Raw genomic sequence first — 22,451 nt, forward strand, 5'->3', positions numbered from 1 at the left:
GAGCTGGCAGGGAGTCAGACGCAGCACTGCTGATGCAGAGCGCTATGATCACTCCTCTGAAACAGTTTATTAACGCCTAAATTAACTTCTAATGTAGAAACCTGCCGGCAGAATATGTTGGCTTTTATTATCCTGCTGCCTGCAGTTTGTAGCACAGACCTGAAAAATGCTAACATCTACTTCCAGCCGCCACCAACAGGAGGGGAAAACCCTGGAGAGGCGAGCGGGCCTGAGGCAGCTGCTGCTGGGGATTCCCAGTGACAGCGCAGCGCCGGTATGTGGGGGTCTGAGCGGCTCCCACAGAGAAATAATCTTTGAAGGCAGGATGGTAATCTGGATGAACTGACTGCACAGACCATGTTTTCAGGAGGACTTTCTCACTTCAACATAGATTCTAACTACTTTCTACCCGCTGATCACAGCTAATATAGCAAAGCTGCTCTCTGGCATCGAACACGGGAGCAGCAGGAGCATCTGGAAGCATCTGGAGACACTTTACTGGACGTCTGACCCTAATGTGGACAAGCATCAGAAAAGAAGCAGCACAGGATTTTTGATGCTGAAATCACAGTGTGAACGTAGCATTAGAGTTCAGCCTGACTAATAAGATCCAGACAGGGAGATCAAGGAGTTGCAGATGTAGCAGAAGGACAGACTGGGGTAGAACCAGTGGATAGAACTGGTAGAAGCAGCTGGTAGAAGCTTGGAGCTCTAACCTCCAGATCTGGCTGCTTTCTGAACATCTTACCATGAAGCTTCTTGTCATGAACGGCCTGGTTAGTTTCATAGTGTTTCTGTTGTTTCCTGGTAAAGCAAATAAAACAGCAATGAAAACAGACTGGTTATGAACACATGAAGAGAAAGAGGGAGCGATCTTACTCCTGATGGGGAGCTGGTGGGAGGGGGCTTTTCAGGGGCTGGTCACTCTGCACCCACGCACAGTTCTTGGACAGTTCAGGACGGTTTTCAACTAAGAGGCAGAGAAACAAAGGATGAAGGTACTTCCAGTGATTGTGGAGAAGAATGAAATCAGCGTCTGACTTACAGCTGATGTACTTTGCAAACAGCTGCCCAAACGTCTGGATGTGTTTGTCATAGAAGTCAGAAATGAGGTCGAGGCGTTTGAAGAAGACATCTGAAGGTTCGCTCGCCATGCGGGACAGAACGTAAGCGTCTCTGGGACCCAGCGCTTTACCCACGCCAAAAATCACCAGGAAGAATCCTCTGCATTTGATCTCACTGGCAATGCGGACCAGCTGCTCCTCTTCCTCCGCTACGCTGCCGGTCACAAAGAGGACAATCACCTTCCTGTCGCGCTGCAGCGGCGCTTTTTCAAACACCTGCTCCACTGTGGACTCGATGGCCGAGGCGAGGGCACGGCCGCCCTCCAGCTGCTCCGTCTTCTCCAGCAGGAACCTGACGATGTCTGGAGCAGAGCGGTGTTGGGTCAAGCCAACGTCCACGTGAATGGGAAGACCAGTTCTGTTGCGGAGAAACGCATAAGGAGCTTGCTGGACAACAGCTACTCTAGCATGATGAACAGATGTCATGGGATCCGAAGTCACGTGGAGAGCTTCTACGATGTGAGCTATGTATCGTTTAATCTCAATGAAGAAGGAGGGGAACGTGGTCTCAGAGCTGTCAATGACGAACGCCATATCAATGTCCACATCAGAGGTCAGCGACCTCCGGTCTCGGCTGGTCGCTGGGGGTATAAAGTCACAGACTTGATCCGGAGAGCAGAAATCTACACAAAGAACAAAGATGATCTTAATGCAAAAGCACTGGTACATTCAACAATCAAAGCTTTAACAGCAATCAAAAATCTTCAAAATGATGATGATGATAATATAATTGCAAACAAAGGAAGAGATTTTGTTTTTCTGAAAACAGTCGTGGGGTAAACCAGAGCACGGAGTTATGCGACGTTCCAGAAACAAACTGTTGAAGCTCATCCAGCCTAAGCTGTAGTCTACATATAGAACCTGCCTACATTTCAGTCAAAATCTTAAAACCTGAGTGGAAAAAATTTCAAATCATAAAAAAACTTTAAACCCAATAAAAACTAGAACTAAACCGTTTCAGCTTGAGCTTTTTTTTTATGTAAAATATCCAATGCTTAGATGCTAGTCTGTGGTTCTCCCAATAATTATCATTTTTCTCTCAGTGCTTTAATGTCTTTATTACAGTCGTAGCCATTCAAAGTTTCTTGACTTTCCTTGAATTACCCTTGGCTAGTCCCCTACAATTCCTTTTTTAAACATCTAAAATATTCTTTCTGTCATGATAGGACATTAATATCTAAAGAGAAGCATCATCTCCTGTCATTCGTCTGCCACTCGGCTGCCACTTGGCTGCCATTCAGCTGCTATTCGTCTACCGTTCGGCTGCCATTCGGCTGCCATTCGTCTACCGTTCGGCTGCCATTCGGCTACCGTTCGGCTGCCATTCGGCTGCCATTCGTCTACCGTTCGGCTGCCATTCGGCTGCCATTCGTCTACCGTTCGGCTGCCATTCGGCTACCGTTCGGCTGCCATTCGGCTGCCATTCGTCTACCGTTCGGCTGCCATTCGGCTACCGTTCGGCTGCCATTCGGCTGCCATTCGTCTACCGTTCGGCTGCCATTCGGCTGCCATTCGTCTACCGTTCGGCTGCCATTCGTCTACCGTTCGGCTGCCATTCGGCTACCGTTCGGCTGCCGTTCGGCTGCCATTCGGCTACCGTTCGGCTGCCATTCGGCTACCGTTCGGCTGCCATTCGGCTACCATTCAGCTGTCATTCGGTTGCCATTTGGTTGCCATTTGTCTACCATTCAGCTACCACTCGGCTGCCACTTGGCTGCCATTCAGCTGCTATTCGTCTACCGTTCGGCTGCCATTCGGCTGCCATTCGTCTACCGTTCGGCTGCCATTCGTCTACCGTTCGGCTGCCATTCGGCTGCCATTCGTCTACCGTTCGGCTGCCATTCGTCTACCGTTCGGCTGCCATTCGGCTACCGTTCGGCTGCCATTCGGCTGCCATTCGGCTACCGTTCGGCTGCCATTCGGCTACCGTTCGGCTGCCATTCGGCTACCATTCAGCTGTCATTCGGTTGCCATTTGGTTGCCATTTGTCTACCATTCAGCTACCGTTCGGCTGCCACTCGGCTGCCACTTGGCTGCCATTCAGCTGCTATTCGTCTACCGTTCGGCTGCCATTCGGCTACCGTTCGGCTGCCATTCGGCTGCCATTCGTCTACCGTTCGGCTGCCATTCGGCTACCGTTCGGCTGCCATTCGGCTGCCATTCGTCTACCGTTCGGCTGCCATTCGGCTACCGTTCGGCTGCCATTCGGCTGCCATTCGTCTACCGTTCGGCTGCCATTCGGCTACCGTTCGGCTGCCATTTGTCTACCATTCAGCTACCATTCGGCTGCCATTCGGCTGCATTTAGGCTGTGTTGGCAGAAAATTTTTATTTCTCTTCTATATTAATTTATCTTATTTACTCACTATAAAGTTTTCACTCAGTCTGTTTCACCTTGAAGGCCACAACATTCTCTGCAGGATGGTGTTTGTAGACCAGACATAGCTTTTTCCCATAACAAACCAGATTCTTTCTCCAGGTTTATTCATAACATGTTACTGTTTAACCAAAGTGTCTGTAATTAGTTTTGACTCTGACTGCTTTCCATTGTTGTAAGTAAGGAGGAACGAACGCTGCTCAGGCAGAACAGAGCAGAATGCTGCCATTAGGGCTGTATGATGAACTGTTCTTTCTTTGCAAAGATATTTTCCTTTTATTTAACTGGGGTGAAGGGTTGAATCCTTTTTTCCATGACCGGCTGCCAGTCAGCTACCATTCGGCTATATTTAGGTTGCCATTCAGCTGGCTTTTGACTGGTAGGGGCCATTTTGGTTGCTGCTACTGTAGTTTGACACAAATGTGTAGAAACAGCTTTAGGTCATCTTACCGAAGCAGACGTGGCAGTTCAGGACCTTCTTGAAGGCTGAGTTGTACTGGGAGCTTCCTGAGGTAGGAAGAACTATAACCTGGGCCAGCGCTGTATTGTTCACCTGTTTTACAGGGAGAATAATAAAACGAGGTGATAAATATAAAATGAAGGTTAAGCTGGTCTCAAAGAACCGTTAAAGGCTGCATCAGTCGGTCATACCTGCACAGCCCGGCTGAGCTCTCTGTTCTCACTGTTCACCAAGATCAAGGTAGCTATCCCAGCATCGTGAAGGCGAAGAGCGGCATTAGTGATTCTCTGAGTCTGCCTAACCCGGTGACCAACAAAGAAGACGGCCACTTTCCTCATAAGGAAACCACTGCGCACTCTCTTGAAGGTGTTCTGGGCCACAAAGGTCATGGCTGTTTCTAAACTTGCTTCCTTGTTGGATCTTGGTTTTTGCAGTCCCTCGATGCGATCCACCAGCGACCGTTTCTTCAATGCGTCGGCAAACCGGACCTCAGTGATGACCTCGTTGCTGTACAGTGTCAGAGCAACGCGAGCGCCTCTTGGACAGTTACTCTCAGCGATGGTGATGTTTTTAACAAGGAGGGCGGCAGTGTCTCGCATGTTGTTGAAAACTTGGCGATCGACAGTCTGGGAGACGTCCAGGGCGAAAGCCAGCTCCGTGGGGTAGACCGGACATTCCTCCTTACCTAAGAACACGCACAGAGAGGCCTAGTCTAACTTCCTGCCGCCATGATCACAGCCTGATCTGAAGCATTTTAATCCAAAGCAAAGACACTTTTATACTCACCAAAACAGCAAGCTGATAAAGATAAAAAGAACAATAAAAACATTGTAAGAATCGGTTTGTGCTCCGAGTGAACGATAATATTGAAGTCAGGAAAACTTACGGCAGTTATCTCTGATCTTCTGGACTAGGTCACATTGCTGGAAGGAGGAAGAGTCAACTTTTAGGAAACTAGATATACACAGAATAGATGCAGAAAAAGGTTATTCCGTAGGTAAGGAACACGTACCACAACACCTGGTCCTCTTGGTCCTTTGGGTCCCTGTAGAAGCACAAACAAGCTCGTTAACAGACCCATACACAATTAACTAATACCCCGTCTAAGAGCTCCGCTAGCTCCATCTTCTGCTCTGGCTAAGCAGTTTAAAACATGGAGCATTTCTTCCCCTCCCTGCAGCTCATTATAGCTCATCTAAAGCTGGGCTTTTTTCATGTTCAAGCAGCCCTGGAGAATGTGAATAAAGCTGAAGGTTTTAGGAGGCTTACGTAGGGTCCAGAATACCCATCCTCTCCCTTCTGTCCAGGCAGTCCAGGTTTCCCAGATACTCCCTAGAAAGAGTCGACATTTAGTCTTAAACACGGCTGTAAAGATTTGGTAACTCCATAGAGAAATTAATTATGTAGCATATAATGAAATGACTAAAAAGACAAACTCTCTGTCCGCGGTTTCCTCGGGCTCCAGGTCCACCCAGTTTTCCAGGGTCTCCAGCTTCCCCCTGAAATCATGAAAAACAGGCAGATAGATGCAGCAGCATCGCTTTACATGAAATCTGAGCTGGAGTGAAAAGCTGTGGCCTACCTTTGGTCCGGGGTTCCCTGGGAAACCAGTACCTCCCTTTAAAGAAGCGCACACAGTGGGAAAGGATTTATAGCATCGTCTTCATCCTGATTTATTCACTGACTGACCTTAAAGGTCACCTGAACCATTTCTACTGAGCAAATGCAGCCCTTTGCTCTCACCTGTCTTCCTTTCTCACCCTTCGGACCGAAACCATCGCTACCATCTGGACCCTGAATGGAAAAACGACATAAATGCTGTGACCAGCTGGTTTTCTGGGACAAACAGTCACATTTTTTATTTAAAGATGGTTTAAATTTAACATTTATATTAACAAAGAAATCAGTTACAATTAATGTGAGCAAGTTAAAACTACACAAAGCAGACTCCCTGCATGGATTATAAAAAACAACAACATAAAGCTATTTAAATGCATAAAGGAAGCGGAACACTGTGGCGATAGCCGGACTGCTCCACTGGTGAAAGTCAAATCTGTTGCTATCGTTTTTGGCATCAAGACAATTATTCTTATCGCCTCATCGCCAGACAGGACACTGAAAAAAACTGTAAAACCTTTAAAAATCATTTTATGTATTCCATATTTATTTATTATGTAGTAATGTAAACATGCTGATCACTACGGGAACAAACCCATAAAATCTCCATATTTTCTGACTTCAGCTTGAAAGGATTAACTATTTAAAGTGAAAAACATTAATCTAGGATATTTTTACATATCCAGTATGTAAAAATATACGTTGGGGAAACTGACAGAATTTAGTCTCTTTATTTTTTTTGCTTATTTGTCTGAAAAGTACGTATTATAGTTGTTTCCTAATATGACCGATCCATCTTAGGATCAAAGTTAGTAAAAAAAGAAAACATTCATCTCATGGAAATGATCTAAATATATAAAGTTTTAGGAGAATGTCATGCTAGGGTAGAATTAGTATAATTAATCAGAGGTATAACGGGTTAATTAAGCAAAGAGAGTCATAAACTGGAATTAATGGAAAAAGAGTTTATTCTTACTGGTTCTCCATGGGGTCCAATGGAACCGCCCTCACCAGCTGGTCCTGGATCTCCCGGTTCTCCCTAAAATGAGACCATGAGAAGCAGATTCACTGGATAAGGAAAACATCTCAGAGGAAACAGGAAAGGATGGATCATGTGGTTCTACGGATTGAATGAAACGGAACCAAGCGTCTCCCTGTTGGCTCATGCATATCCATCCATGCTACGTAGCCGACCCGTTCACAGTCAGACACTCATCAAGCTCGCTCCGGTTCTCTACCTTGCGACCAAGAGGTCCTCTTCTTCCTGTATCTCCGGCGGGACCCGGGATACCACCAGGACCCTGAACAATCAAGCATCATCAGATGAGGTTTAGGATTAGCACGATACCCCGGATACAGAACAGCAGATCCATTTGGTGGACTCACTCTAGGACCGGGATTCCCATCCTCCCCTTTAGGTCCTGGAGTACCGATTGGTCCAGCTCGACCCTTCAGAAGGACAAAGCTGGTCTCAATGATTGATTTTTCTTTCATGATTTCTGTTAATGACTAAAGAATGTCGTTATCTAAAAAGATGTGCCAGTAGGAATCCAATGAAAGCAGCTCATCAAACTGCTGGCAGGAAATTTTAGGAGTATTAAATCCAGAATATCTAAGCTTCCCCATCTCTGTAATTCTAATCCAGATAATGTTATGGAAATGAAGAGAGCAAACTCACTCTTGATCCTGCGATGCCCTGCTGTCCTGGCAGACCTTTTGCTCCGGCTGACCCGGGACGTCCCTTCAGGGAAGCAGCAGAATGTTAGCTAACTATGAAAGTTATTCAAATATTAACAAACTCTAGAAAGTGACCTACAGGTGGTCCCGGTTGCCCTCTGTTACCATCCAGACCCTAAGGAAGATAAGGACAGAGTCACACCTTGGTTCATTTAAAGCCTCCAATATTGCTCAGTGATTTCAAGAGTTGTTTACCTGTCTGCCATTTTCCCCCCGTTCTCCTATCACTCCGTCTAAACCAGGGTCTCCCTGTCATCAGATAACCAACATTCCAATCACAATAATAAACCAAGTTTAACACTTCCTGTACAGCAGAAAAAAGCTGAGAGAGACTATACCGGCAGGCCAGCATCACCACGGTCCCCCTTAGGTCCTGGAGTGTCGTTATCCTGTCCCCTCGTTCCCTGATGTGAAAGAGATAAACCAGGTCAGCTGGAAAAGCTGGATGACGCAGTTTGATGACTAAACAAGACTAAAACTAAACACAAGTTTGGAGACTTGGTTGCAAAACTTAATGAGGAGACCAATCTGGAAGCAAGCCGAGTATCTCCCAGCTCTTCCCTTCCTGCCCTCCGTTCTAACGAACATGGAGCTTTGGACTGAAGAAGGTCTGAAGAAGTGAGAGACTGTAGGAAGAACTTCGCTCTGCCCATGGTTCACCTTCAGCCCACTGAGAGCCTCTTGGTTTTGGAGATTCATTCAGGTAGCATCAAAGGGATCCATCCATCCATCCATCCATCCATCCATCCATCCATCCATCATTCTTCCATCCATCCATCATTCTTCCCTCCATCCATCCATCCATCCATCCATTATCCATCCTTCCATCATTCTTCCCTCCATCCATCCATCCATCCATCCATTATCCATCCATCCATCATTCTTCCCTCCATCCATCCATCCATCCATCCATTATCCATCCTTCCATCATTCTTCCCTCCATCCATCCATCCATCCATCCATTATCCATCCATCCATCATTCTTCCCTCCATCCATCCATCCATCCATCCATTATCCATCCTTCCATCATTCTTCCATCCATCCATCCATCCATCCATCCATCCATTATCCATCCATCCATCCATCCATCCATTATCCATCCATCCATCATTCTTCCATCCATCCATCCATCCATCCATCCATCCATCCATCCATCCATCCATCCATCCATCCATTGTCCATCCTTCCATCATTCTTCCATCCATCCATCCATCCATCCATTATCCATCCTTCCATCATTCTTCCATCCATCCATCCATCCATCCATTATCCATCCTTCCATCATTCTTCCATCCATCCATCCATCCATCCATTATCCATCCTTCCATCATTCTTCCATCCATCCATCCATCCATCCATCCATCCATCCATCATCCATCCATCCATCCATCCATCCATTGTCCATCCATCCATCATTCTTCCATCCATCCATCCATCCATCATCCATCCATCCATCCATCCATCCATCCATCATTCTTCCATCCATCCATACATCCATCCATCCATCATTCTTCCATCCATCCATCCATCCATCCATCCATCCATCCATCATTCTTCCATCCATCCATCCATCCATCCATCCATCCATCCATCATTCTTCCATCCATCCATCCATCATTCTTCCATCCATCCATCCATCCATCATTCTTCCATCCATCCATCCATCCATCCATCATTCTTCCATCCATCCATCCATCCATCCATCCATCCATCCATCCATCCATCCATCCATCATTCTTCCATCCATCCATCCATCCATCCATCATTCTTCCATCATCCATCCATCCATCCATCATTCTTCCATCCATCCCTCATTCTTCCATCCATCCATCCATCCATCCATCATTCTTCCATCCATCCATCCATCATTCTTCCATCCATCCATCCATCATTCTTCCATCCATCCATCCATCCATCCATCCATCCATCCATCCATCCATCCATCCATTATCCATCCTTCCATCATTCTTCCATCCATCCATCCATCTTTCCATCCATTATCCATCCTTCCATCATTCTTCCATCCATCCATCCATCCATTATCCATCCATCCATCATTCTTCCATCCATCCATCCATCCATCCATTATCCATCCTTCCATCATTCTTCCATCCATCCATCCATCCATCCATCATCCATCCATCCATCCATCCATCCATTATCCATCCTTCCATCATTCTTCCATCCATCCATCCATCCATAATCCATCCATCCATCCATCCATCCATCCATCATCCATCCATCCATCCATCCATCCATCCATCCATCATCCATCCATCCATCCATCCATCATTCTTCCATCCATCCATCCATCCATCATCCATCCATCCATCCATCCATCATCCATCCATCCATCCATCATTCTTCCATCCATCCATCCATCCATCCATCCATCATCCATCCATCCATCCATCATTCTTCCATCCATCCATCCATCCATTATCCATCCTTCCATCATTCTTCCATCCATCCATCCATCATCCATCCATCCATCCATCATTCTTCCATCCATCCATCCATCCATCCATCATTCTTCCATCCATCCATCCATCCATCCATCCATCCATCCATCCATCCATCATTCGTCCATCCATCCATCCATCCATCCATCCATCCATCCATCATTCTTCCATCCATCCATCCATCCATCATTCTTCCATCCATCCATCCATCCATCCATCCATCCATCCATCCATCATTCTTCCATCCATCCATCCATCCATCCATCCATCCATCCATCCATCCATCATTCTTCCATCCATCCATCCATCCATCCATCCATCCATCCATCCATCATTCTTCCATCCATCCATCCATCATTCTTCCATCCATCCATCCATCCATCATTCTTCCATCCATCCATCCATCATTCTTCCATCCATCCATCCATCCATCCATCCATCCATCCATCCATCCATGTGCAGAATCTTTTCCTCCACCACCTTCTGCTCAGCCATTGTGTTCTTGGGAAAGACACTTTATCACAATTTCCTACTGATGTGTCCAAAGGTTGAAAGCTGTAGCTACAGGTTACCTCACTGTCACCACTGTGTGACAGTGTGAATGATTGAATTCAGTTTAAAGTGCTTTGGAGTCCCTATAGGCTCTATAATATCAGGCCATTTACTAAAAGAGAGTCTTTATTGTTGATGACTTCAAATACATGTACAAATTAGATTAATAAGACTTACAATTAATAGCTTTAGGAAGTTGCTAACTAACCAAACATGCATTGTTTAGGCTGTGAGTAAAAACTGAAATAGCCCGCATACTTCTAGCATAGGATCAACAACGCTAACAATTGAGCCTCCTTAATGCCAAATTGCAATCATGGTTTAAGTACACAAAGCTGAGAGGACCAATTCAACTTTTAATACGTACAGGGTCACCTCTGATTCCCCTTTGACCTATGTCGCCTGTTTTTCCTTTCGCTCCTTTGGGACCCTATAAACAGACAGACACAAGGCCAAGGCATTTCTTTTTAATACATTTTTAAAAAACTAATCTGTAGAAAACGCTTTAAGTGATTAAAGTTTCTTACTCTCCCTCCAGGGTTTCCTCTGTCACCCGGAGGCCCAGCGATTCCACTTAGCCCCTGCGAGGATGTTAAAAAAGCCAGTTAGATCAAAATAACAGAGTAAAATGAAAACATGATTTTCTATTTTCAATATATAAGAAAAACTTACTTCTTCCCCGTTAATGCCATCAAGTCCAATTTCTCCCATTTCACCCTAAAAAAGCACTAGCAGTTTAAGCAAGATATAACATGACATGTTAATTATTGTTCATTAAAACTACACTCACCTTTTCTCCAGAGAGGCCACGAGAGCCCTAAAAAGAAAATATGTAATTAGAAATGATGTTATTGTTTTACTTTAGCTTTACAGATCAAAACTATGTCAATATATAAATAAATGTTACCTTGACTCCTCTCTGTCCAGGACATCCCTGGAAACCCTGAGTCCCATTAACACCAGGTGGACCTCTTTCTCCCTGTAATCACATAAAATAAATGCCGTAAAGCAGAAAAAAAAATGGAAAAGATCCTTCATGGCTGTGCTAGGCGTTCGGACTCACTGGTCCACCCTCGTCTCCAGGATGTCCTTGGCTCCCTGGGAATCCTGGACTACCCTAAAGGACAGATCAATGAAAATATCAGTTTTCCTGTGGTGCCTAGAAAAAAATATATATGTTCAATAAATGGTACCTTAATCCCTGGCATCCCAACTGCCCCTCGATCTCCCCTGTTCCCAGTACATTTACATGGAACTCCACAGCATTCACGCTCCGCAATGTTGTCCTAACAAGAAAAATAAGGTATTCCTTAAGTGTTTCAAGAATGATTAATCCTCAAAAAAGATGTTCGATTTGTATCTGTACCCACCAGTTCCTCCAAAAGCTCATAGTCTAGGTCCATGACATTGAGTCTTAGGGGTCTTGTGTACCTAAAGCCACGACCGTATTCCAAAAGTAAAGCCTCCTCAAACCGTTCTGCTCGTTCCAGCCCAACCACGATGAAGCTGTTAACTATGCAGATGTTGAGAATCAACTTTACTCAGATATATAAACTTCTGAATTTGATATTGCAGAGACATAAAAGATGCTTGAAGGTAGTGAAGTTTTCCCTGTTAGATCTTTGTACCTGACTGACGAAGCTCTTCAACTTGTCTTTTTACTTCAGAGTATGGAGCATCAAGGCCGTCAGTCAGATGAATGATTACCTTTAGTTTGAGAGTCGAAACAAAGAGCAGTTTGTGACTGTTTAGCATTTCTGCAAGTACTCTTCAGCTGTTTGAATGACCAACCTTTATGTTGCTACCCTGTCTGAACCGGTTCTTATAGGCGACGATGGTCTGAGCGTTGAGGACGAAGGGGCCCCGACTCTGCAGACCTCTGAAGGCCTCAAACAGCTCATTTGGATTGTCTGTAAAGTCGATCTGGACAGGCTCAGAGGCAGAATCCATGGCCAGCATACCGACTTGGATGGATGGACTCTGGCCTCCCGAGCAACTGATTGGTGCCATTTTTGAAATTCTTTGCAGAATGGCTTCCATCTTTTTCTGAAGGTTGTTTTGAGTTCTGAAGATGTTCTGGCCAGACACATCGAAGCCGACTAACACCTCAACATCGCAAGCTGTAAAACAGCATTTTTGTTATCAAGACATTCTGAAAAACCACAGATTATTAAAAACATAACTCTAAAATTTAACACACATTTCAGATGAACAATTTCAGCTGTAATGTTAATAATGATCAAAACGAATTGTCTTACCTGTTACCAGTGTTTGGGAATCAGTACAACCATCCCCCTTGACTTCATCATCTAATGTCTGCAGGATTTGCTCCAGGAGCTGTGATAAGTCCTCGAAGTCCTGTCCTCGGAACGTGGTGGAAGTTCGACTTGCCATGTTCTCCAGCTCCTCTTGAATGTCTCCAGTCCCTAAAGCAAAGACTTTCACACCTTTGCTTTTCAGACCCAGTGCTGCTGTCTTCCCATCATCACTTGAGCGACCTCCAGTGATGAGCATGAGGATCTGAGGGATGCCTTCATCCATCCTACTGCCTTTCTGCCTGGTGAAATGGATATCCTGAACATGGCGAATGGCTGCACCAGTATTGATTCTACGTCCACCTTTGTATTCTATGCTGCCAATGGCCTCCACAACTTCCTCCCTGTCCTTGAAGGTGTTGAAGTAGAAGGCATCAGTTACATCCGTGGAATACTGTGCGAGTGCAATTCGTAGGTCGTCTGTTTCACCGAAGAATGAATCAACCAAAGTCATAATAAAGTCCCTAACTATCTTGAAGTTTTCTAGGCCAAGGTTGATGGATCCATCCATTAGGAACACTATATCAGCCTTTTTGGGTCCTGGCACATCTTCGAAAAAACAAGGAAAATAATTTTACTATAACAAAACTGTGTAAGAACTAAAAAAAACTTACACCACAACTGGAAAATTAGACAAAGCAGAGATTGCATCAGCATCTTTGTTGCTGTCTTTTGAATTTCTGCCTATTTGGACTCAAAAAAACAGAATGATAATATTAAACTTGTGGGTTGCCTGTGTAAATTCTCAGTCATCTGTTAACTAGTAAAATTGGAAGGCAATTGGACTTTCACTAAGCTTTTTGAAGATGTCTCCACAGCTGTCCAGGAGTCTTTGTTATTCTGTTGGCTCCACCAGAGCAATTTGTAGTTGGAGTGCTGATGTAACTGAACAGGTTTGAGGTTAATCCTCCTCAGTATATTCCAAGTAAGATTCAAATCAAATAACCACAGGTGGTATGGGTTGTGTGATTGGTCTTTTTAATGATGATGGGAGGGCTTATATTTCTCCGGAATGAGTTCCATGACTGAACTGTAAATACTTGGAAGCTGAAACCTCAATACTCTGTGATGGCCTTTCTATTTTCTCTAAGATGGCTTCATCTTTTTACTATTATTATTTTTATTTTCAGTATTATTAATCATTTATATGTTGCTATCTGAGATCAATTTAATCCCATCCAAATGAAGTGACTGACTAATCAGCTTCTATTTTAAAGACTGCAAAGACTAGAGTGAAGAGATTTGGTCCTAGAATTATTGCTTTGGTACTCCACAGGTAACCCTGGAGCATGAGGAAAATTCATCATTAACTTGATAAATTAACATGATAAATGACTAAAAGTGGTTAGAGGGCACAGGGTTTGGAGAAAACACTGTAATTTCTTCACATTTAATGTCATATGTCAGCACAAGGTCCAAAGTATGAATACTAGAATGTGTTGGACTGTTCACTTTTGAACATTTTCAAACAGTAACTTTTGATTGTATCTGTTAAGTGCCCTCAGATGACATGTGTTGTGAATTTGCTGACAAACAAAACAACAAGGGATACTACAATTGATTAAAACAAATTGCAATGCATTTAGATAAAGAGGAATTCCATCTGCTAGAGATAATTAGGCTTGATGTTTGAGAATTTGTGCATGTAGTATTTTAGGCCCTGTTTTTATTTTATGTTAGCTACGCTAAATAGACACCACCCCAAGACTTAAACAAGTCTCAAATAGCACACAATCATGTAACCCCCACTCCCCCCCCCACCAAACAATTATATTCAGATAAACATATTAAGGCACATTATCTGAAATCGACATAACTTACTATTATATTCAGTGTCAGGGTCGTCTGGTTCATCTACCACAGCCATCCCTGTCAGTCTGGAAACAACCTTTGTTTTTGCAGTTGGCAAATTTGGGAATGACAGTACAGTAACAACATCTTCTGAGGATGAGGCAATTTCACCAAGTTGACTCCTGTCAGCATTCATAGTCCCAACTCCAATGCAGTTCACTCGTCTTTTCTTCAACAGAGGTCCAAAGAGAGAAACTGACTGGCTGGACTTTTCACCTGTGAGAACCACAAGATGCTGGGAGGCCTCTGATAGACGAACGCCAGCTGATGGTTTTACTTCCCTCTCCAAGACATAATCAATGGCACTGGCCAGGTTTGAGGAACGTCTACCAAGCTGACGAAGGCGTTTGATAGCAGACAACACATCTTGCTTGCTGTTGTGTGTCCGAAGGGAGAACTCTGTTTGGGTTCTGTCTGAATACTGGACAACAGCAATGCGAACTTTTTCAGGCTGCACATCAAGTTGTTGGACAATGCTGATGATAAAGTCCCGAATATAGGCAATGCCATCAGGACCTGTGCTGTCTGAACCATCAACAAGGAAAATTATATCCTTCTTCCCAATATCCAGTAGCTCTGAAATATTAACAGAGATATTAAAATAGTACAATCAAAAATTGTTCTAGTACGTACCTATTAATCAAATACACCTTATGTTCCGTTACTACATTTTATAAAAATGTCTCTTACCTTCTTGTACTGGAACACCTCTTGTGATGTCAGTGGTGGTTATTGTTCGGACAGAATTAATGAGCTGGGGTTCCACTCTTGGTAGTTGTTGGAAACTGTCAACAGAGTACACAAGCTCTGGCCTTAGGGAAATCTGTCGCAGCTCATCTAAATCTGCATTTCTTGAACCGATGGCAACAGGTGCAACCAGATTTCTCTTAAGCTGGTTAGCATGTGTGGATACGTCATCTGAAGACTTCCCGCCTGTAACCAGAATGAGGAACTGAGGCACACCTTCCTCAACACGACTTCCAGCAGATCTCTGGTAGATGTTCCTGGCAACCCACTCAAGGGCACGCCCCGTGTTCAGACGACTTCCAGCCATGCTTCTGAGCCTTGACACAGCCTGGTCCACTTCCCTTTTGGTGGAGTACTCATTAAGAAGGAATTCTAGTTTCGTATCATCGCTGTACTGCACCACTGAAACTCTGACCCTATCAAGTCCTACATCCAGCTGGCTCACAACTCTTCTTATCATTTCACGAACGGATGGAAATTCACTACGTGTTGCGATACTACCATCGATGAGAAATACAACGTCTCTTTTATCCCCGTCTCCCCGTGGTGATGGTGGTGGTGGTGGTGGCACTACTGTTAAAATACAATCAGAGAATTTTGTTGAGATGAATGATCACATAATTAAGGACAACAATAGAGAAGACAACATGTAGAAACACAAATCTCCTAATATGTTGATCAGTGGGGAGGCAAATGCCTTGAAAGTATTACTGTTGCATTTGTGGAGTCTAAGCTCACAGTTAGCACAGTGAAATAATTAAACTTCCTGCATGATTTGTTTCCAAATGATTCTCTGCACTGACTCTAAATATCTATGTTTCATTAACAGTAATCTTTTGCCAGATTTTAGTTAACAAAACCTTTTGTAATGTTTTCATATTACTATCTGCACTGTTTGCTGTTTCCAAGTCAGAAACAGGAAACACATTTAGAATAAACACCTCTGGCTACGGACATTTAGCACTGTAGGTTTAAACTCTAGACACTGGTTTAAACTGGAAAGTCTTTAACTTTGTATCTAAGCTGCCCAAAACCACTTAACCACAGAAGGTAATGTTGATGCTTAATCACCATAAAGCTGCACACATTACAGGTTCATGATATATCCCTGCTGACTCTTCACCTATTAAGTAAAAGGTTCTGCTTTTGAAGTGAAATAGCTGCTCAATCAAAATGAAGGTAGTAGGCTGAGTTGGTCCCAACTCTAAGATGTGATTCTCACCCTGTTACTGGTCAGCCACCCATTCTTGAATACATTGATGGGCTCAGAACTTGCTATACTATCTGGGGATGTTTTAGCAGTAATATAAAAGCACTTAAGGATGTTCTAATCGTTTTTAAAAAGTATGTTGGTAATCTTTTTTATATATAGCAAGTTTATAGGTGAATACCTACACAGAGCTTTGCAGAAGATAACATTTTGGATAAATTACCTTCAGTTGGGATTTCAGGCCTCAATGCTGCAATCTCTTCATCTGATAACGTTGTTAGTGTTTCACGGACGCTTTCTTCAGCTGTGTACAGACCAGGGAGGTCATCAACAGTGAAAGAATATCTTGGGATGTATGACACCATACGTAGCTCTGTGGGGTCGATCTCCCTGGTACCAATGCTTAATGGGATAACTCCAGATGTTTTGAGAGAAGTGGCTTCAAGCCTGACATTATCTGTTGAAGGCCTGCTGGACACAACAACGGCAAACTGTGGTACACCTTCTTGCTTCCTGCTTCCTTGTGCTGGTATCATAACACTGTTCCTGAGAAACTTCAGGGCTTGGCCCAGGTTACGCTGTCTTCCTCCAAGCTGTCTCATTTCCCTGATGCTGTTCAGTACACCTTCTTTTGTGTTGTATGTATTGAGATACATGTCAGCCTGGGAAGAGTCACCATACTGGACCACACCAATTCGGACTTTGTTTTCTCCCACATCAAGGCTCTCCACCAACCTACGGATGAACTCTTGGATGATGGCGAATTCTCGTCCAACACTATCGGATCCATCAACAAGAAAAACAATGTCTCTCCGAGGGCCTTCAGAAAGACAAATAAATAAAAGGACAATGTCATAATCCACATTCAAAATGACCTTAACAGCCTATAGAGCAGTAGAACTGGTTTCATTGGTATGGGCTTGACCCAGGTCTATATGTAGCCAGATTACAGTCAATCTGGCTTTTAATAGAGGTTGGGTGCTCACAATCTTTTTCTTCTAATGCATCTATTCATGTCAGCAGCTGAAAGATGCCCAGTTGAATTATTGTGCCAATGAAAGAAACTCTGGTCAACAATAAAACATTTGGCTATTTTTACTTGTAAGAAAAACCTTGATGGAGTTTGAGTACAGTGTGAAAGGAACATCCTAGATTCCTGACCACAAAAACAGGAAAGAAACTTCCACTGTAGAAATAATTAATCTTTCTATCCTGGCTTCGTCATTTCAATAAAACTGTACTGCTGCACTCAACAACACAACACAAAATAACAATCACATTGCTTTTCTATAGCAGATATGGCCATCATTAATATCAGTCTTAATAAAGAAGCAAAGTTCCTGCTCAAAAGAGGGGAAGTAAGCAAATGTTGATATGTGCATAGCATATAAGGGTTTCTGTGATAGACTTTGTAATTATCTGCAGTAAAGGCCTCTGCTTCCAATTGCAAAGTTGGAGACTAAACAAATATTCCCCTTCATTTCCATCCCTACATATGTTTGATTTTAGCAGGCAACTGCTTTGGACACCAAATGTATATGTTTGATAACATACCATGTACAGTTGGTGATTCAAGAGTAGCGTCAATAACCACGGCCTCCACAGAGGCCTGAAGTTGTTGTTGGACACTGGGAAGGTCAGTAAACTCTGACACAGATAGAGCATAGCTGGGATCGTGGGACACTTTTTGCAATTCTCTGCTATCAGAGCCTCTGCTTCCAATTGCAAAGATCAAGACGCCCATCTGTTTGAGAGCAGCCACTGGTGCGTCGACACTGTCTGAAGATCGTCCACCACTTAGAAATATAAGGACCTGAGGAACTCCCTCCGACTGCCTGCTTCCTGCAGAGGCAGTGAAGACGTTATCCCGCAAGTACTGGAGAGCTGCTCCAGTGTTAAGGGGTCTTCCGCCTTTGTGCCTCAAACCCCTGACGGCATCAAGGATCTGGCCTTTAGTCATGTAGGTGTTCAAATAGAAGTGGACAGCTGGATCCCTGCTGTACTGAACCACTGACACACGGTCTTTGTTGTCATCCACACTAAGAGTTTCTACTACTCTTTGGACAAAATCTCGCATAGCTGGGAAGCCAGATCTTGTGCCGTCAGATCCATCCAGCAAGAACACCACATCTCTTCCTGTATGCTGCCTCACCACTAGGGGACATAAGAATTGGGACATTTTTAAGCTCAAGCAGCAAATGATTCACAAGTTAAATTCAGATATTTAAGCTTAAGTCCCAATATTTCCTTACAGCCTTTTGTTTTTAAGCAAACCTGTACTATTCAGACTGATGCTGCGTGACCTAGGCTGTGGCAAAATATACATGAACTCACAACAAACAGCATCCTACAAAACCTAAGATGGTGGAATTGTGTCACTCTCTTACCAGTCACTGTTGGAACCAAAGGTGTAGCTTTTAATAGCGCTGTGCTCATGACAGAGGAGAGTTGTTCTTGGACACGAGGGAGGTCGGAGAACTCAGATACCGACAGCGCATAACTGGGCTCATATGACAACTTCTGCAGCTCTCTACTGTCAGAGGTCCTTGTTCCAATACCAATGACAAAGATGCCCTGCTGATTGAGAGCAGAGGCTGGGGCATCGACATCGTCAAAAGACCTTCCCCCAGTTAGCAGAATCAACATCTGAGAGACACCTTGCTGATGTCTACTCCCCGAGGAATTTGTAAAGACATTGTCCCTGACGTACTGGAGGGCTGCCCCGGTGTTGAGGGGTCTTCCTCCTCTGTGTCTAAGTCCTCTGACCGCATCCACTATGTCCTCTCTGTTGTTGTAAGTGTTCAGATAGAAATGGACTTCAGCTTCTCTGCTGAACTGGACCACAGAGACATGGTCTTTGTTTTCTCCCACACTGAGTTTTTCAACCACTGTTTCAACAAAATCACGCATGGCGGGGAAGCCATTCCTCGTGGCATCGGAACCATCAAGGAGGAATACAATATCCTTTTTGGCAGTGTCAACTGAGGGAAAAAGGAAGGAAAGAAGTGAAAACCTTGCATCAAAGATGTTTTACTGAATAATGATCAGTTGGAGGAGTGTTTAACAAAAGAAATTTACTAACAAGCACTTTTCAGTTTTGATAAAAGAAACACATAGTGAGTGTGAGAGGTACATTGGAAACTAAACAAATATTCCCCTCATTTCCATTCCTACATATGTTTTATTTTAGACAGGCAACTGCTTTGGTCACCAAATGTATATGTTTGATAACATACCATGTACAGTTGGTGATTCAGGAGTAGCGTCAATAACCACGGCCTCCACAGAGGCCTGAAGTTGTTGTTGGACACTGGGAAGGTCAGTAAACTCTGACACAGATAGAGCATAGCTGGGATCGTGGGACACTTTTTGCAATTCTCTGCTATCAGAGCCTCTGCTTCCAATTGCAAAGATCAAGACGCCCATCTGTTTGAGAGCAGCCACTGGTGCGTCGACACTGTCTGAAGATCGTCCACCACTTAGAAATATAAGGACCTGAGGAACTCCCTCCGACTGCCTGCTTCCTGCAGAGGCAGTGAAGACGTTATCCCGCAAGTACTGGAGAGCTGCTCCAGTGTTAAGGGGTCTTCCACCTTTGTGCCTCAAACCCCTGACGGCATCAAGGATCTGGCCTTTAGTCATGTAGGTGTTCAAATAGAAGTGGACAGCTGGATCCCTGCTGTACTGAACCACTGACACACGGTCTTTCTTGTCATCCACACTAAGAGTTTCTACTACTCTTTGGACAAAATCTCGCATAGCTGGGAAGCCAGATCTTGTGCCGTCAGATCCATCCAGCAAGAACACCACATCTCTTCCTGTATGCTGCCTCACCACTAGGGGACATAAGAATTGGGACATTTTTAAGCTCAAGCAGCAAATGATTCACAAGTTCAATTCAGATACTTAAGCTTAAGTCCCAATATTTCCTTACAGCCTGTTTTTTTAAGCAAAGCTGTACTATTCAGACTGATGCTGCGTGACCTAGGCTGTGGCAAAATATACATGAACTCACTACAGACAGCATCCTACAAAACCTAAGATGGTGGAATTGTGTCACTGTCTTACCAGTCACTGTTGGAACCAAAGGTGTAGCCTTTAACAGCGCTGTGCTCATGACAGAGGAGAGTTGTTCTTGGACACGAGGGAGGTCGGAGAACTCAGATACCGACAGCGCATAACTGGGCTCATATGACAACTTCTGCAGCTCTCTACTGTCAGAGGTCCTTGTTCCAATACCAATGACAAAGATGCCCTGCTGTTTGAGAGCAGAGGCTGGGGCATCAACATTGTCAAAAGACCTTCCCCCAGTTAGCAGAATCAACATCTGAGAGACACCTTGCTGATGTCTACTTCCTGAGGAATTTGTAAAGACATTGTCCCTGACGTACTGGAGGGCTGCCCCGGTGTTGAGGGGTCTTCCTCCTCTGTGTCTAAGTCCTCTGACCGCATCCACTATGTCCTCTCTGTTGTTGTAAGTGTTCAGATAGAAATGGACTTCAGCTTCTCTGCTGAACTGGACCACAGAGACACGGTCTTTGTTTTCTCCCACACTGAGTTTTTCAACCACTGTTTCAACAAAATCACGCATAGGCGGGGAAGCCATTCCTCGTGGCATCGGAACCATCAAGGAGGAATACAATATCCTTTTTGGCAGTGTCAACTGAGGGAAAAAGGAAGGAAAGAAGTGAAAACCTTGCATCAAAGATGTTTTACTGATAATGATCAGTTGGAGGAGTGTTTAACAAAAGAAATTTACTAACAAGCACATTTCAGTTTTGATAAAAGAAACACATAGTGAGTGTGAGAGGTACATTGGAAACTAAACAAATATTCCCCTCATTTCCATTCCTACATATGTTTTATTTTAGATAGGCAGCTGCATTGGTCACCAAATGTATATGTTTGATAACATACCATGTACAGTTGGTGATTCAGGAGTAGCGTCAATAACCACGGCCTCCACAGAGGCCTGAAGTTGTTGTTGGACACTGGGAAGGTCAGTAAACTCTGACACAGATAGAGCATAGCTGGGATCGTGGGACACTTTTTGCAATTCTCTGCTATCAGAGCCTCTGCTTCCAATTGCAAAGATCAAGACGCCCATCTGTTTGAGAGCAGCCACTGGTGCGTCGACACTGTCTGAAGATCGTCCACCACTTAGAAATATAAGGACCTGAGGAACTCCCTCCGACTGCCTGCTTCCTGCAGAGGCAGTGAAGACGTTATCCCGCAAGTACTGGAGAGCTGCTCCAGTGTTAAGGGGTCTTCCGCCTTTGTGCCTCAAACCCCTGACGGCATCAAGGATCTGGCCTTTAGTCATGTAGGTGTTCAAATAGAAGTGGACAGCTGGATCCCTGCTGTACTGAACCACTGACACACGGTCTTTCTTGTCATCCACACTAAGAGTTTCTACTACTCTTTGGACAAAATCTCGCATAGCTGGGAAGCCAGATCTTGTGCCGTCAGATCCATCCAGCAAGAACACCACATCTCTTCCTGTATGTTGCCTCACCACTAGGGGACCTAAGAATTGGGACATTTTTAAGCTCAAGCAGCAAATGATTCACAAGTTCAATTCAGATACTTAAGCTTAAGTCCCAATATTTCCTTACAGCCTGTTTTTTTAAGCAAAGCTGTACTATTCAGACTGATGCTGCGTGACCTAGGCTGTGGCAAAATATACATTAACTCACTACAGATGGCATCCTACAAAACCTAAGATGGTGGAATTGTGTCACTGTCTTACCAGTCACTGTTGGAACCAAAGGTGTAGCCTTTAACAGCGCCGTGCTCATGACAGAGGAGAGTTGTTCTTGGACACGAGGAAGGTCGGAGAACTCAAATACCGACAGCGCATAACTGGGCTCATATGACAACTTCTGCAGCTCTCTACTGTCAGAGGTCCTTGTTCCAATACCAATGACAAAGATGCCCTGCTGTTTGAGAGCAGAGGCTGGGGCATCAACATTGTCAAAAGACTTTCCCCCAGTTAGCAG

General features: G+C 44.2%; 1 protein-coding gene across 1 annotated transcript in view; it reads right to left on the minus strand.

The window, feature by feature from the left end:
- The window catches only part of col6a3 (collagen, type VI, alpha 3), a 30,235-nt gene extending 7,809 nt beyond the window's left edge, over window positions 1-22,426 (minus strand). Inside the window, 40 exon segments of the mRNA XM_038308669.1 lie at window positions 749-804; window positions 880-970; window positions 1,046-1,747; window positions 3,951-4,053; window positions 4,152-4,645; window positions 4,747-4,758; window positions 4,847-4,883; window positions 4,973-5,005; window positions 5,230-5,292; window positions 5,397-5,459; window positions 5,543-5,578; window positions 5,704-5,754; window positions 6,554-6,616; window positions 6,816-6,878; window positions 6,964-7,026; window positions 7,256-7,318; window positions 7,394-7,429; window positions 7,510-7,563; window positions 7,653-7,718; window positions 10,697-10,759; window positions 10,857-10,910; window positions 11,002-11,046; window positions 11,120-11,146; window positions 11,237-11,308; window positions 11,393-11,446; window positions 11,523-11,615; window positions 11,700-11,842; window positions 11,958-12,036; window positions 12,121-12,449; window positions 12,588-13,193; window positions 14,466-15,071; window positions 15,186-15,815; window positions 16,676-17,272; window positions 18,007-18,606; window positions 18,840-19,433; window positions 19,689-20,288; window positions 20,521-21,043; window positions 21,045-21,115; window positions 21,370-21,969; window positions 22,202-22,426. Of these exon segments, the coding sequence (XP_038164597.1) occupies window positions 749-804; window positions 880-970; window positions 1,046-1,747; window positions 3,951-4,053; window positions 4,152-4,645; window positions 4,747-4,758; window positions 4,847-4,883; window positions 4,973-5,005; window positions 5,230-5,292; window positions 5,397-5,459; window positions 5,543-5,578; window positions 5,704-5,754; window positions 6,554-6,616; window positions 6,816-6,878; window positions 6,964-7,026; window positions 7,256-7,318; window positions 7,394-7,429; window positions 7,510-7,563; window positions 7,653-7,718; window positions 10,697-10,759; window positions 10,857-10,910; window positions 11,002-11,046; window positions 11,120-11,146; window positions 11,237-11,308; window positions 11,393-11,446; window positions 11,523-11,615; window positions 11,700-11,842; window positions 11,958-12,036; window positions 12,121-12,449; window positions 12,588-13,193; window positions 14,466-15,071; window positions 15,186-15,815; window positions 16,676-17,272; window positions 18,007-18,606; window positions 18,840-19,433; window positions 19,689-20,288; window positions 20,521-21,043; window positions 21,045-21,115; window positions 21,370-21,969; window positions 22,202-22,250 (8,584 nt within the window). The 5' untranslated portion in view covers window positions 22,251-22,426.
- Between the last annotated feature and the right edge of the window lie 25 nt (window positions 22,427-22,451).

This window comes from Cyprinodon tularosa, unplaced genomic scaffold (assembly GCF_016077235.1).
Source record: "Cyprinodon tularosa strain WSP-4 unplaced genomic scaffold, ASM1607723v1 ctg1170, whole genome shotgun sequence".
In the NCBI taxonomy this organism is placed as follows: domain Eukaryota; kingdom Metazoa; phylum Chordata; class Actinopteri; order Cyprinodontiformes; family Cyprinodontidae; genus Cyprinodon; species Cyprinodon tularosa.